The following is a 17,377-nucleotide window of genomic DNA, read 5'->3' as shown; positions in this document are numbered from 1 at the left end:
GATAAAAAAAGGCAGACAAAATACAAAGAATATGCATGTATCTTATACAAAATGCTGTATTGTAATTATAATAAAATAGACAATTTAATTTCACCTTACCTGTACAGAAGAGACCATAAGATCATCAGGTAACTGAACTTCTGAACGGATCAGACGCCTCTGTTGCAGTGAAACTCTGGTCGGAGTTAATACTGTATGCTAACAGCATTAGCACTTTTAGCTGTTGGTAGCTTCACCAGTTAGCTCAACTTAATGTATGATTACTGGAAAAAATATGTGGCTCAAAACTTTTAATGTCCACAACAAAGTAAACCCAAAAATAGGATTTTGTAAACATCTGAAGACGGACTTTCTTGCTTCTTCTTTTTTCGAGTGGTGGATTGCAACTCAACACGGTGCATTACCGCCACCTACTGCAGTGGAGGTACTTGTGAACCAAGACTTTGCTCGAAAAGTGATGCATTTTTCATTCCAAAAATATGTTCGTGCATCTAGGAGTCTCAACTCTTTAGTTTAAAAGATTTTTAGACAAAGTTGTGTACAATTAGAGGTGTGGTCATTTTGAGTGACAGTTCTCTTAGCCGAGTTCCGTCTCTCAGAGTGTCACTCACTCAGACATCAATGGCGACGGCTGCTAGCTGTTGTGGATGACTGTCTCTGTTGTTTTGAGAATTTTGTTACAAATAACGTCTTATGTGGCAAACTGTCCAAATGGATCATCTAAGATATCTGCGCTGCAGTATTTGCGCAGACCTTTGGATGTGGCTGGCATTAGCACTTTTAACAGCTATCGGTAGCTTGACCATAATTTTTAATGCTCACAATAAATAAATAGAAAAACTTTCTATAATTAATTGGTAGTACAATATTGAATAACTGACGAGTTGGATTTCGGTGAGTCGGCACGCTAGTGAAGAAAAAGTAAACTATAGTTTTAAATGTGCCTTTCCAGAAATACTCTTGAATCTGCATCCAGAAACAAAAACAAACAAACAAAAAAAAAAAAATCAAAAACCTCTTCCTTTTAGAGCAATAAATACAAAGTAAAAAAAATAAATAAAAAAAAAATATATATGTTTTGTACACTGGATATAGAAACTCTACATACACTTGGACTTTTACACACTTTCATTTCTTAATGCAATTTTTAAAGCTACAGTGTGTATGATTTATGGGTGTTTATTAGCAGCATTCATAACCATCTGTTTATTAGCATATAAGGAATCTGTGCACTTTCATAAGTTACACTGAAACCTTCATATCTTTATACGAGCAGGCCCCCTCATGGAGGCCACCATATTGATACAGCAGCCCAAAAGGAACCTACTTACTCCGCCTTTTGTATTTTGCAGTGTAGCAAGAAGACTGAAGAAAAGAAAAGGCAAGGGAGCATGAATCTTTGTCACCAAAGAAGAAAAAACATGAAGGGAATTGAAAATGCGACTACATGCAATGTGTAACCTCTCCACTAGATGGCACTAAATCGTACACACTGCAGCTTTAAAAAAAAAGAATGCGGTTTTTCTCCTTTAAAATTTGTAAAGCTATCCCTCATGCCTAAAATAAATCTCGATGACATGATATAAAAAGTATAAATATCAAGTTTTGGAAAAGTTTTTCCAAAATAATAGTTTTTCAAAAGTTATTAATTCCTGGACATGTCTCAAGAAAATTGCCTGTAAATGTTCAACTACAAAAGAATCCCAAGTCACTGAATGTGTCTTAGACTTCAGTTGCACTGACCAAAAAGAATACAAATATATTAATTTATGGTAAAGCTGTCCAGAGTAAGCACTACTTAAATACAGAGTGACTGTGCAGGAAGGAAACAAGTGAGGGAAGCCACCAAAACAAAGTCCTTTTCTTTTCCAGTGACTGATCTGAAGAAATCTGGCTATAAAAGTGAAGATTTAGTTGTGTTAATAAAGGGTGCCTATACATGCTTAGATATTCCACTATTTTGGTTTTAATATTTTATTTAATTCATATAAGTTGCAGAATTTTCTTTTCAGTGCAAATTTAAATGGGATCAATTTACTAAATGAAATCTAGAGAAAACTGAATTGTTTAGATTTTTAATAGCATAAAGAAATTAGAATATGTAAAAGCACAAAGGTATGCAAACTTTCTACATCCACTGCAAGTGTGAGCTAAGAGGCAATCGAGATCAGATTTCCGACATATAATGAATTATCTCATTTGCTTGGTCTTATTTCCTGCAGGCTACATGGTTCACAGTGCTTCATATGATGATGTGCTCAATAATCGATGGTCATCCAGAACATCCACTGGGACCCACCTGGCTGTGGAGAATCTCAAACCCAACTCTAGGTAAATGGCAACAAGGCACACAGACCCCCTTTAAATTTCCACGACGTGAAGTATTATCTCATGCGGGACTTTCAGAAAACGCATTTAAAACTACAAATATACAGACAGTGAGTTATATTTCACATTTATTGTGCTTCTTTGTGCATCAGCAAGAAGTTGCACATTGATCCCAAAAAAGCCACTTAATACTTCTGATTCATTACTTAATTTTATATATATATATATATATATATATATATATATATATATATATATATATATATATATATATATATATATATATCACAAACAATGCAACATTACTAGTGAAAGGTTAAAAGTATTTAATAAAATTCCAAACTGTAGCAAATAAGCTCCGAACACCTGTGCTGAAAAATGAAGCCAACTCAGAAGTGGAAAATCTTGCAGTTTTACGAATGGCCACTTGAGGTTGGCTCCAAATGCATATCACTCCCTACAGACCTCCATTCTAAAATCTCCAACCTTTCAGCAGAAATAGACAACCTGGTACCAAAAAATGGCATTTGTCTCTATAGCTAGTTTCTGCATTCAAGACAACTGTATGGGGTGATTTTTTCTTTACATTTTTTAATAAGTCATCAGTTTAAGCTATTTTATGCCATAACATTATGAATAATTAGGCCACTTTGTGTGTTGAGTTAGCACTCCTTTAGCAGTGGCTGCTAGCTCATTTTATTACAACTGTTTGAAATAACATGACCTCCTATGCTGTTAATTGTGCCAATGGACCATTAAAGAAGTCGGTGATACAGTATTTTTGTTGACTGAAATTTTAATATTGCTTAATTGTAAATGTTAGCATTGCATTAGCACCAGGTTAGCATGTAACTTAAAGACATGAGGTCTACTGATGCTACAACATTTATGAAGGCAATGTGCCAGTCATAAGTTGTAATGTCTGACCCAAGCCACCAGTCACAAAAATCACCAACCATTCCACAAAAATATGCCTTAATCAAACACCCAAATCAAAGCTAGCCTGTTAACCTGAGCTTTGCTTGTTTAGTAACAAAACTCCATCTCTTTACCCATTTATGGGTCTGCCAGAAACTTGGTGGAGCTAAGAACTGCCAACATCTAGCACCATCCCATTTGACCTTCAGAACAGTTTTTTGGAAAACTTATGGGTGACTTACGAAGGGCTTGTTCACGATATATACGTATATTTTATGATAGCGACTGGCTAAGATACTAGTCTCTGGGAACTCGGCCTTTGAGATGGAGAGGTGCTTTGGAAGAGCTTGTGGAGTCATGAGGTCACTGGTCATAAGTCGATATCTTTGCAAGTGAATGAAAGTCCAAGTCTTTCGGGTCCTGGTGTTGCCTATCTTGCTGTATGTTGTGAGACCTGGACACTAACCAGACGACTGGGTGTCTTTGGTATGAGGTCTCTTTGGAGGATCCTTGCACACCACTGGAACAACTTCGCATCAAACGAACAGTTACTAAGACAGACAAGGATGAGGAGTATCGCTTGCATTGTAAAGGGAGCATCAACTACAACAATTTGGCCATGTGGTCCATTTCTCTGTGCATGATCCAACACACGGGTGCCTGAGTGTCGGAATCACCTTGGGTCCACAGGCAACTTACGCCTCTAAATTAACCATGTGTCTGCCGCAGCCAGAGAACGCCAAGGGGGCACCCGCATTTTACCTGGCTGCGGCAGACACATGGTTAATTTAGAGGCGTAAGTTGCCTGTGGACCCAAGGCGATTCCGTCGTGTTGCTGTAACCTGATGACCATAGCTAGTCAAGACTTTCTGTTCCACACAGTCGCCAAGTGCACAATGCAGAATTGCTAAAAAAAAAAAAAAAAAAAAAAAAAAAGGCGCACAAACTGATCCCTATTCATAATTATCAAAAGGTATTTTCCATAATTGTCTTATAATTGACTCCAGGTTATACTGATATGTGTTTAGAACATATTATACGTCAGAATTTTTAAAGTGATTGATGCGTCATGGCTGGCTAATATCGCTGCCGCTGGCGTTCTGAATGCCGTTTATTGCTTCTGTCAGGTCAAAAGCGTTTCATGTCTTGTTTTTCCGCCTGCAGCAAGGAAACAAAGGAATGTACGGTAGTCACAAAGGCAAATCGTGTGGTATCTTTGGAGAACCATTATCCCCTCATCACTCAAGACACATGCTGTACCCCTCAACTTCATATCTTTACTTAGTGTTTATCATTTCGGTCCGCGTTGCCTTGTGGCCGTGAAGGGAGCACACGATGTCAAACCAGGTTGATCACACTAAGCCATAGTAGTTTGTTACTGATACTGTCATGCTTACAGGTGCAATCTGAAACCCCTCAGAGGGTAATAAATCAGTTTGGGTAAATGAAAGCAGGTTATGGAACAAGATTTGAGTCCATCCCAAAAGGTGACATGTTGGAAAACCGTTGAGACTCTGGAAAATACTGTGGGAACAGAGCATAAGCACACACACACACACGCGCACAAAAACGCATGGTTCTGTTTCAGTTGTTAGAGCATGTTTCCATGACCACGTCTTACGAGTGAGGAGGTCACAGTTTTCAAAATACATGCGTGGAAACTCTGAGCACGCGGGACCAAGAGATGAGGAAATGTCCTTATCTGACACCATCTTTTTGTTCCATTTGTTGCTGAGTATTAAGGACATGATAAAGAGAATGTTTATCCCCTGTGATGTGATATAGTTTAATTTGAAATGGGATCCATGTGTTGGATGTAATGCCAGGAGGACCTGTTCATAGTTCGGATTGTATCTATTGGTGAATTGGCAGAGGTGTACCTAGTCAAGTGTGTGAGTGAAATTACTGTTGCTGGGTAAATAAAAGCAACATTCACTGCAAGATGCTTCCTTTGGGTCCATCATGTAATTTCAACATAAGGGGAATAAAAATGTTGGTGTAAAATAGGAAACTGCAAAATTATTGCCAATAAAAAATGTCAAACATCCATCTATTTTCGATACCCGCTTACTCCAATTAAGGGCCACAGGGGGTTGGAGCCTATCCCAGCAGTCATAGGGCATGAGGCGGGGTACACCCTGGACAGGACACCAGTCTGTCCCAGTTTGTCTGTCCATGTAGACAGACAAACTCATTCACACCTACATGCACACCTACGGGCAATTTAAAGCGTCCAATCCACCTAACGTGCATGTCTTTTGGATGTGGGAGGAAGCCGGAGCACCCGAAGGGAACATGCAAACTCCACACAGAAAGACCCCGGATGGGAAGCAATGCCACGACCTTCTTGCTGTGAGGCAACAGTGCTAATCACTAAGCCACCGTGCTGTTCAAAATGTTAAACAAATTTGACATAATGGGTATTTTAGTGTATCCCTAAAGGCACCTTGTTTCTCTTGTGGTGTGGTTTGACATGGTGTTAGAACAGAAAACAGCAAAATGGGCATCCAATTTTATATTGGCATAGGTAATCAGGGAAGGTGAAGAGATTGCATGATATCTTGCTCAGAGTTGGTCCCGTGTGAATAGATATCCAAGAAATAATCCATAAATCTCCAGACAACAGTGTAGTAAACATGAAGAAAAAATGATGGCTTGTTATTCTGGAAATTTACTGTGAACTTTAAGGCCCGGTCACACGGCATACGACAATTTCTGAATGAAGGAAAAAAATCAAAGTTACAAATCACAGAGAAAAGGTGGACAAATGAGCTTTCTACTTTTCCTATCACCGAATTGTCTGGGAATCAAGAGCGCAAAAGGAACGAAAGAGGAACAAAACGAAACCGAAGCTAACGTTGAGTGCTCACACATCGGCTTCTGTACTACATGAAAACATTCAGCTGGCCGAACAAAGTCAAACTAAACGCTAACGTTACAAAAACTAAGCAAAAGATAAGAAACCATCAAGAATGACAGCCAAACGAAATACAGACGAGTTGAGGTTTTTGGCAGCATTCGTTCAAATTTGACAGTTTAAAAATCCTGACGAAGCGCCAGTTGCAGGAACGAAGCTGTGCAAAGGTTAAACAATGCCAACGAAAGTCAACGAAAGAACAGATTTCTTGTTTCATTTGGGCTTCGTTGCCTTTCGTTAAGTGCCGTTTGACTGGGCCTTAAAGTAAAGTTGTTTTCAGGTGTTTGTCTCTTACTTTTAAAAAAATTTTTGGTACTTTTTGGAGAATTGACATACTTTTTGATACTACTTCCCGGTAGAAAAATACCATTCCTGACTTAGGAGATTCTGTTAATATGCCACGTAGGAAGCATGATGTTTAGTACCAAAGGAGGAACACTGAGCATGAGGGTGCACAGTGTTCCTATTGCCCACTTTTAAAAACCTTAATCCCTATTCTTGAGTCCCAACAGGTGTAAGAAAATTAGGTTGCTTCTAAAATTTGATGGATCAGAAGATATCCTTAAAATTATTAAAGTACTAGTGGAGGAATAGATCAGGTCCAAGAGCCTGTGCTGGTGGTGCCTTGCATTGTTGCATCTGCTGCACTATGGAAACGCTTTTGGTCCTGAATCAGAACCACTCAGGTAGATAACTTGCTCATCCCCACCCCTTGAACGTAACCATCTATCTGTCACAGTGTTCCTATTGGCCTGGTACTTCCTGTGATATTGTATGGCTGGAAACATGGATGGTAACCAAGGTGACAAAGAGCCGTCTTTGGCGAAAGGTCTGTTCAGATGATCCTTGGGTACTGTTGAATAAGTTCGTGACAAAAGAATGGTTAGTTAGGGAGACTGGGATGAGGAGTATCGCATGAATCATACGCAAACAATGAGTACAGGTAATAGTTGTAGTACCAATAGTACTGGTAATAGTGCGACAAAACTCAAAGTTTGAATGAACAGCCATTTTTTAACTGAGAAAGAAATTTACACAATTGGGCAAGTCAGATGATACCATATTTGAAATATATATCGGTCAAAATATCTGTGTGCTTTAAGGCATCTGCTCTTTGAGGGGTCAGTCAATGAATCTCAAATGAACACTAACCCAACAAACACAAAAGGTGTTATTATTATTAGTAGAGTTAGATCGTGGAGAGAAAACCATAATTTTCAGTATTCTAACACTATCAGGAGTATATTCTATGTTGAATGTGTCTATGGGATGACAAAAACCATGTTTCATTCCACAGAATATGGAGTGTCTATGGGATGACAAAAACCATGTTTCATTCCACAGAATATGGAGAAGTACAACGAGTGCCAGTTCATTCCTGTGTTTTCCCCATTAACAGGAAAACTGTGTGCAACACAAGTAATACACATTATTCGTGTCTGCTGGAGACCTGATATGTGATGAGCTAATAGGACATCCCCCCAACAACAGTGCCAACAATGAAGGAAAATGACAGAACCAATACAACCCACAGTGTGAGCACACAATGATTCTCCCATCCAGGAAAGTAGAGAGCCTGTGCAAAACAGCCAAGGAAATATTTTCAAGCAACACCAGAGCAAACAGGGCAATAGCAAGAACAGCAACTAGCAGGCAGCACACCACCCACAAGCTGTGAGAGCAACAAATTCCAACAGCCTACTGTGGAATCCCAGTAGAAACCACCACAGTAGCAAGGCCAGTACTGCAAATAGCTAACGGCAAAGATTGGAACAGGTATAACTTACTAGTACAAGCAATCAAAGCTGAACAGCTTCCAACTTTACTATCAGCAGTTACTCAAGTTGGATTTTAACCTGTTACAAGTAGAAACTCGGTGGACAAACACCATATTGAAGTCCCCAAGGATGCAAGACTCCTAGGGGGTACTAACACATCTACTGGCTGTGGCAGATGGATGGCTTTTTTTTTTTTTTTTGGAGATAGGGATAGACCACTGGTCTCTCTTGGTGGGTGTCAATTGGAGCGGCAATGCACAGTGAACCAACACAGACCTGATCTCAATGGAGTGGTGGAGTATGGGCCAAGAAAGAAGTCAAACACAAAAACATAGACCTATTTTCATAAAGGTTAGTTGAGAAGTGGTTCAAGAGGCAAGAAAGAGTCATTAAATCTTGAAAACATGGATGTTAATGTTTCTTCTTTGAAACTTTACTTTTAGTAGAAGGGTTGGAACATGAGTTGTTGGGGTAAATTATGGAAGACAAGTTTCTGTCAAATATTTGGTCAAATTTGAGATGCAGAAATGTAAATAAAGTAGACATGGATATGAATTCAGAACAGAGACACAATCAAGCCTGGAAATGTGAACTATGTTCTCCACCACAAAAACCATATGTGGATGGGCTACACACCAAAGTAGTAGCACTCGATAATATACACAATATTTGTAAAACAATCCAAAAGTTTCATTTTTACACACGTTTCTGAGGGTAGATAAAAGAATTTCAAAGTCCATGTTAGCACTTTTGTGACAAAAGCACATGCTACTAATCCTGTGCATCTGGTACTTCAAATGGAAACAAACATTTTAAACAGTTTCTGTATAGGTTGATGGTATATTTATGGGAGAACGTTTAATTGCAGCTGAGTGAGTTCATTGGGAACAGAAATATGTTGCTGTCACACAAACCTCTCTATACTATACTACTAGCCAATTACTTGCCCCAGGGCGGGTTTGATTCAATGACTGAAATGAATACTTTATCTTCACCAACAAAGCTATCACCTCCCACCTATCCCAGATTCCAGAGAACTGTTAGGGCATCACGAAAGTATATATTCTTATGAATACTACTACTACTAGGAAAAAAAGAGAATAGAAAAATACCTTTTAGCACACTTGCCAATGATGATGCCACACAAAAGTGTCTGTCCCCTTAACTACAACTACTACTACAACTACTAAAGTGCTCATTAGCCTTTGTCACTCCCTGTATGTCAAAGTATATGTGTACCAATTTTGGCTCAATTCTACAGCATAAATGTGTCTCTCCCCATAACTACTACTACTACTAAAGTGCTCAATAGCCTATGTAACTCCCCGTATATCAAAGTATATGTGTACCAAGTTTGGCTCAGTTCTGCAGCACAAATGTGTCTTTCCCCATAACTACTACTACTACTAAAGTGCTCAATAGCATATGTCACTCCCCGTATATCAAAGTATATGTGCACCAAGTTTGGCTCAGTTCTGCAGCACAAATGTGTCTCTCCCCATAACTACTACTACTACTAAAGTGCTCAATAGCCTATGTCACTCCCCGTATATCAAAGTATATGTGTACCAAGTTTGGCTCAGTTCTGCAGCACAAATGTGTCTCTCCCCATAACTACTACTACTACTAAAGTGCTCAATAGCCTATGTCACTCCCCGTATATCAAAGTATATGTGTACCAAGTTTGGCTCAGTTCTGCAGCACAAATGTGTCTCTCCCCATAACTACTACTACTACTAAAGTGCTCAATAGCATATGTCACTCCCCGTATATCAAAGTATATGTGTACCAAGTTTGGCTCAGTTCTGCAGCACAAATGTGTCTCTCCCCATAACTACTACTACTACTAAAGTGCTCAATAGCATATGTCACTCCCCGTATATCAAAGTATATGTGCACCAAGTTTGGCTCAGTTCTGCAGCACAAATGTGTCTCTCCCCATAACTACTACTACTACTAAAGTGCTCAATAGCCTATGTCACTCCCCGTATATCAAAGTATATGTGTACCAAGTTTGGCTCAGTTCTGCAGCACAAATGTGTCTCTCCCCATAACTACTACTACTACTAAAGTGCTCAATAGCCTATGTCACTCCCCGTATATCAAAGTATATGTGTACCAAGTTTGGCTCAGTTCTGCAGCACAAATGTGTCTCTCCCCATAACTACTACTACTGCTAAAGTGCTCAATAGCCTATGTCACTCCCCGTATGTCAAAGTACATGTGTACCAAGTTAGGCTCAATTCTGTGGTGCTGTTTGGACAGGAGAGGGACACACACACACACACACACACACACACACAAACTTGTCTCTTAATAATATATAGATGGGTTTCTTGATTGGGGTAGTAAACTATAAATTGTGTTCTGCTCTCCATTATGTTTTAAAATCTGTTAAAGGTCTTGCCCCATGTTACCTGTCTGAGATTTTAACTCTTCACAACTGCAACAGGGCAGTCATCTCGTCAGTCCTGACGTTGAGATACAAGCCACCGGGGGATTTTGCTTTTCGATTGCTGACCCCAAATGATGGAAAACGTTACCCTGATATACGCACTATTACTGATGCAGTAACTTTTAAATCTAAGCTCAAGACTTACTTATTTCAAACAGCATTTAATACCTTGTAACTCTCTGCATTTTTTATTATCTGCCTCTTATGATTTTATTGTATGCTGTGCACTTTTTCCTTGTCATTTTTTTTTCTTGATTAATCTCTAAAGCCCCTTGGTCACATTCTGGTTGTTCTACGAGTAAAGGCCTGTGTGAATAAATGTTGACTGTTTGATTGATTGGTGAATTTGAAGCGTCTGGACTTGTCTGTTTTGGAAGCGCAGCCAGAATATCTGTCATTTTATACTGGGGTCGTGAAGGTTCAGTGTCTTTGGTAGCTAAATGGCTTTTGGTTTTGGTTTCTGCATCTCTGAAGCATCAGTCTTCTCCAATGACTTCATGCTGAAAAGCTCTTGCCAGGTTCCTGGACTGGCTCTGGATGATGAAGAAAACCTGCAGTATTACTTTGTTAGCTAAAGGAAAGGTAGTAAGAAGTCTGTGTGTTGAAAGTTTCCCCATTGCATCCTGGATTTAATCTCATTTCAGAGCTTTTTTGTGATTTGGTGTTTGTTTTGTATTTTTTTGCGACGGCTCACATTTCTTCCGTCAACATTTCTTCTTGGGTTTCTTCCTTCATGATTACATCATCTCACTGCAGCTGCCCTGCTTTCGTCTCTCTTTGGTGGTGATGTATATAGATTTTGGTGCGCGTTTGTCACGTGGCTGCGGTTATTGGATCCAGACCTCACGGCTCATATGCGGTGAAGGTTTTCGACTCAAAATTAATGTACCGTGAACCTACTGTATGTAACCTCGTGGCTCGGAGGAGCGCGCGTAAGCACACGAGGCCGCAGCAGTGAGCGCACTCTCGACCCCAGACGTCTGCCGTTTGCAGTGGAAAAAGTTTGCAAACTCTCGACGTTGTCGCTTATGGTGTTTTTAATCCCTCCACCACCCAAATATAAAGTGACCTCACCGCCTCACTCCAATCTGTCTCATTGTCAGGCAAGTTTCCTTCCTGTCTTTAACGTATCCTGGTTCATTCAGTCATTTTCACTGTATATCTGTCATGATCTTACTATAATCCCAAATCCCCTCATTTTTATCCTCTGCTAATCTCTACATCTCCTTCACTCCTCTTCCAATCTTCTCACTTCAGTGTGAGCCAAATGCTCATTTTATTGTGTTGTACACACTTTGGATTTGTACAAAGAAACGACAGACATACCAGACCAGCGATGAAGTCATTCCAATTCTAGATCATGCCGAATCATTTAATAATATTTAATTCACAAGTATCCAGAAGAACAAAAGAGGCTAGTTCCTATATAGACCCTTGGCGACTGTTTGTGCCGGGATACCGAAGCGTGAAGGTGTTAAAAGTCTACAACTACCTGATTGGGACACCAGTGTGTCAAAAGTTACTTCCCCAGCTGAGGTTGGTACCCATTTGCAGCTGGGTGGACTGGTGTGAGTCGGAACAGAACTTAGGTCTACATATTAGTAGTCCAACCCCTGTCCCACTCATCTACCCATTCTGTACAATCAAGTAAGCCCTTTATAGGCCCCGAGGTCCATTGGTGCAGGTGCACATCCTGGAATTCCATAGCATGAAGCAGATGAGTCTTTGACTCTCCTTGGATGGGACACATGGTAGTCGCAGATTGCAGTACTTCCCCATCCAAGGTTGTTACCCATTTACAGCTTTGTAGACTGGGACATTTTGGACATATGGTATGTTTCTCTATGCATGATCCAGCATGCAGGTGCCTCAGTGTTGAGAAAGCCAAGGGGATATCCAAGTTTCACATGGCTGCATCAGATGGATGGCTATTTTCGAGCGGTGTAGATGGATCGGTTGTCTGTTTGGGTTTTCACCATCCAGAACCAATGATACGGTGGACAAACTGATGTGCGGCATGAGCTCATGCTCACAGGTTTGGCATGGACTGATACAATGCAGATAAAGTTTGTTGTCAAGGGACCTAAATAGGTAGTGTGACTGGGAATCGAACCCAAGTCTACATATCAGAAGTCCAACTCCTTATACCACAGATCTGCTCTGCACAATCAGCCAGTTGTCAATAAGGCAATTTCACAACAAAACCTCTCATCAAGTCCTAATGCTGTGGTTTTATTTGCACTCAGGTACTATTTCAAAGTCCAGGCCAAGAATGTGTTTGGTTTGGGACCCATCAGTGATACACTCACCTACGTGACTGAATCAGGTGTGTATGACGTCAGTGTTTGCAGGAATAAACTTTCAGGCACCCCATCATCTGCATTTCAACCTCGAGTTCAGCCTTCTCTATATTAATGTGAGCACTGAATTAAAATGTTTTAGTGAGGTTCCATTTTCAGCAGAGAACGACAGACATAATAATCCTCACAATGGAAACTGGCTTCCAGATGGACACCTCATTGAGTGCATGATAGAGCTTTCATTCTGCTGAATACATCACACTTGTTCTTCTCTCAGTACTGATTTTATTCTCCCTTTCAGATGATCCTCTCCTTATTGAAAGGCCACCTGGTAAGTCCATACGCCAGCTGCATATGTCTGATTTAAACACTGCAAGCGAACACTACCATCCTGTTATAAAACATGCTGGAATTTAATCCCGCATGGATTTTATCTCCTCACACATTTTACAAAGTATGTGTGGCCTTATTTTTCATGCTATTCTCACCTGTGGAGTTCCTCAGAGTGCATTGTTAAGCCCCATACTGTTTAACTTGTCTATACATTTAGTTTGTTTGTTTGGTACAAGTGCAACTGCAACAATAAAACTTTAGCACACTGCAACTTAGAAAGAAGGAAAATTCAACATAAATGATGTACAGTTTACCTTTTAGAAATCAGCATGAAGCCATTTACGGAAAATAATTTTTGCTGGGTTTTACCTCATTCAAGTAAACAGAACTGATTTACTTGAATTTTGATGTACATTTTCTTCTGTTCTTGTTGCAGTTCCTCCCAATGTATGCAGGATATGTCTATTTAAAAGAGGATAGTTTTTGCAGACACAATGTAATCCTCTACCTTTTAATCCTGACATTTCAGGTGGAGAGCCAATATGGATCCCCTTTAGTTTCAAGTATAACTCAGCCCACAGCGCCTGTAAGGGTGGCCAGTACGTCAAACGGACCTGGTACAGGAAGTTTGTGGGAGTGGTTTTATGTAACTCCCTACGATACAAAATCTTCATGGGAGAGGGTCTTAGAGGTAATGTATAACTTCACGGCTAACTTGCAAATATATAAACGGATTAATCAAAATAATCATAAATATTAACCCTCCACTACTGTCCATAGAGCCTTTTTACAGTATAGGGGACACCTTTGGCCAAGGAGAAGACCACTGCCAATTTGTGGACTCCTACAGGGATGGAAGGACAGGTCCGTCTTACCAATCAAGTCTCCTGCCTACAGCACAAGGTAAACACAAGCAAAATGTGCAAAAATCGTGATTTATGCGAACCAAATTTATCACATATTCCATATAACCAGTCCCTTAGTCTCCTTGATTAATTGGCTCCTTACCATTTTCATGAATGAGTTAAATAACTTCAAATGTGGTTTAATACTTTACCATTATATAGTCACCACTTGTCTTACCTACTCCAACTTCACCAAAAGAACCCTTCCAAGCAAACAAAATAATCAAATCTTCAAGAGAACAACATGTTGTTCATCTTCCTGCCATGTGCAAATTAGATGCAATTATAACATATAATCTAGTGACTTTTTTTTGTAACACTGCGTGGTTGTAGTATTTTCAGACGACTGCACAGAATGTTATCTCTAGGAGAGATAATATATACTTACCAAACAATAATCAAATGAACCCCATGTACACTCCTATAGTAGTTATCAAACAAGCTAAGGCTAACAAGCTAACCTGGGTTTGGGTGTTTGATTAACATATATTTTTGTGGACTGTGTGGTGGTTTTCATAAGACGGCTTGGGCGCGGGTATTAAAAACTATGGCTCACATATTTTGACTGAGTAATCTCGGCATCTCCAGTGGGGCTAATTTCATCAAGCTGTCGATACTTGCTAACTGTGCTCACGAGGCTTAACATACAAATTAAATAACACTAAAATTTCGCTCAAAGGAAATACTGATTTCTGTGATAGTCCTTTAGTAATATAAACCACATGGTAAGCCATATTAGTTCAAATATTTTAAATAAAATGCTCAGAAACGACAAACAGTTGAGTCCACAGTAACTAGCAGCCTATGCTAGCGGGGCCCTGAACTCGACAGCACAGTAGGTGTCACTCAACGTGACCACACCCCTAATATCTGATAACTTTATGGCTTAAAATAACTTAAACTGATTCAGTGGAAACTCCCTATAAAAACAGAAATAATGTCTTTCTCAATTTGGTTTTCTCATTTCAAGACTCATTTGTAGAGTCGGCCTCAAGTGGCCGTTTATGGAACTGCAGGCTTTGCATGCTTGGGACTGAGAAATTAACCACTTTTAAATTTGTTTTTGCCACAGGTTTCTACCGTGCATACAGACAGGAGCCAGTCACATTTGGACTTATCGGTCGACGTACACCCCATCCTTTTGTGGGCTGGTATGAGTGCGGGGTGCCCATTCCTGGGAAGTGGTAACACAGGAGTGCACGAGATGTTGTGACCGAGGGCAAATGTTCTTCACCCTGCTGCAGCTTCCTGACTTGTTCCGCCCTGAAAAAAAAAAAACCTGACTTTTGACACCCACAGCAGAAAGACACCACTACAGATTCACAATGGCTCCACAGAAAGAGAATATAATACTTTTAAACAAAATAATGTATATCATTACAATGCACTTTTTTATAGAAAGCAGTCTGTATATGAGGGGAAAAAGAAGCATGTGTGCTCTTGCTTTAACTCTTATCACAAAGTGTCCTTGTACTACTTCAAATAATTTCAGAGACGGATCCCGAACCAGCCTTATTTATCTCATTCTAATGCACAACCGAAAAACAAACTGTAAGAAAGGGCACTTAAGGTTTGTATAGGTCTGTTCAGTTTTTGTTGTTTGTGAGATTTATTTGTATTTCATAGATGCCTTTGACAAATACTCTGTAGTATGGAAGCCCCCTACCCCGAATTATAAAAAAAACAAAAAAACAGTTTTATGGGTTCCTTGGATGACTCCAAAACACAACCAGGATAATAATAATAATAAAAAAAAAGCGGCTTCAAGCCAAATGTTCAAGATGGCGCCCATAGTGGACATTTCGGGTTTCATTTGTGACTATAGACTAACTACCTGCATAATGGAATTGTATGGGACAAGCTAAAAAACAAAAACAAAACAAAACACACTAATCCGCTTCTTTTTACCACTAAACAGGCAAAACGGTATTAGAAATGTCTGGTATTATGGATAGGATTCTTACGGAGGTAAACGTGTGCAAGCTTACCTCATTAAATGTGAAGAATCTTTTTAAGAAGACTTATTATACAGTTCATTTAACCTTAGTCTCCAGTCCATGGGGTGGCACTGTGTTTCAGTGAGACATCAAAAGTCGATTGCCGGAAAGGAACTCTGTCTTACAGAATGAGCTCCTCGTGGGGCTGACCCCCAACAAATTCAAAATGTTAGTATTTCATATTCAACAATTTTCCATGGGAAGACAGTTGCATGTCACAATAAATTGAGTTGTACCTCGATGGCCTCCTTCATGAGTTTTAAATTCAAAATGGAATACAAAATGGCCCCCAAATGAATGTTTTCCTTGACAATGCGTCATCATAAACAATAGAATTAATTATAACAGAATATCATATTTTGACGGCCATTTTGTACACCATCTTTAATATCTGTTTTGAGGGCAATTATTTTTGTGAACATCCAGATTATGTTTTGGGATTGTCAAGGAACCCCCCATCCCACCCCAAACTACTTGGAGCTACTTTAGAGGGGAGAGGGTGGCCAAAGGGGGCAGTCCTTGTTCCCCTATTATGTGTTGTTGAACCTTCTTCTTGTTTTTTAAACACTTTTTAGGTATTCATCAGATACTGTATAAAGTTTAGTATTTACGGATAAAGAATAAAAGACAAAGTATTTGCTCAGGAAATGCGGGAGATTAAATAAAGGTGCTATGAAAACCACAGTCATCTAAATCCAAGAATCATCTGATGTTCTTTCACAAGCACATTCTTTTCCAGCAGAAGTGTCTACTTGCAATTCAGATCTACTTCATCAGTCCAATGGAAGATGTGACTAACAGGCAGGCACTAGGTGCGCCAACTGGTAGAACATCTAGTACGATGGGTGAAGTATTAAAAAAGTCTAAAACAGTTATTCTCTCAAACTAAAAGGACATATAATGAGCACAAAGAGAAAAGCAGGGTCTTGTTTTTCTTATTTAATATGTTATATACCTGTCTGGTGCCTGGACATGTCTGGGCTTGTTGCAGAGAATATTTTTATGAACAAATGCATGATGGAATTTTAAGGCAGGTGTGGTTGAGGTTGAAATCAGCTTGTTCGTTTCTTTCCGAAGCCGAGGTTTGGTGGTCACCAAGGCTGCTGCTGCTTCTCTATTTCCGGTAACAATTCCCACTCAAGTTGAAAACCCCATTCTGCAGAAGTCATCATTTTTGTCTCAAGGGAATATCCTCCATTTAGAAAGTGTACGACATATTCATTTTTCCACACAAGCAATTCCACTGCAACCACACTACTAAAAATACCAAGAGTCCAAAACATTTTCACAAAAAAGAATCAAGACAAACAATACTTATAAATATTCACTCAAGTTTAAAACTATCATAAAAGTAACATCTCCCTGTTTCTAAAGTTATCTCTAATGTGATTTAAGGCTCCTTTTGGAGTCTGATCCAGTGAAGACCGGGATCAGGGTTGGGTTTTG

At 39.5% G+C, this 17,377-nt stretch overlaps 1 protein-coding gene across 2 annotated transcripts in view; it reads left to right on the top strand.

The window, feature by feature from the left end:
• Window positions 1-16,621, top strand: part of fndc1 (fibronectin type III domain containing 1) — a 63,755-nt gene extending 47,134 nt beyond the window's left edge. For both annotated transcript variants that reach the window (XM_034161973.1, XM_034161972.1), the window contains 6 exons: window positions 2,223-2,331; window positions 12,643-12,722; window positions 12,998-13,027; window positions 13,559-13,720; window positions 13,810-13,932; window positions 15,007-16,621. In XM_034161973.1, coding sequence (XP_034017864.1) covers window positions 2,223-2,331; window positions 12,643-12,722; window positions 12,998-13,027; window positions 13,559-13,720; window positions 13,810-13,932; window positions 15,007-15,122 — 620 coding nt within the window. In that variant the 3' untranslated portion in view covers window positions 15,123-16,621. The remainder of the gene's footprint in view (window positions 1-2,222; window positions 2,332-12,642; window positions 12,723-12,997; window positions 13,028-13,558; window positions 13,721-13,809; window positions 13,933-15,006) is intronic.
• Window positions 16,622-17,377: the final 756 nt, after the last annotated feature.

This window comes from Thalassophryne amazonica, chromosome 21 (genome assembly GCF_902500255.1).
Source record: "Thalassophryne amazonica chromosome 21, fThaAma1.1, whole genome shotgun sequence".
Classification (NCBI taxonomy): Eukaryota; Metazoa; Chordata; class Actinopteri; order Batrachoidiformes; family Batrachoididae; genus Thalassophryne; species Thalassophryne amazonica.
This window is presented reverse-complemented; position numbering and strand designations above follow the sequence as displayed.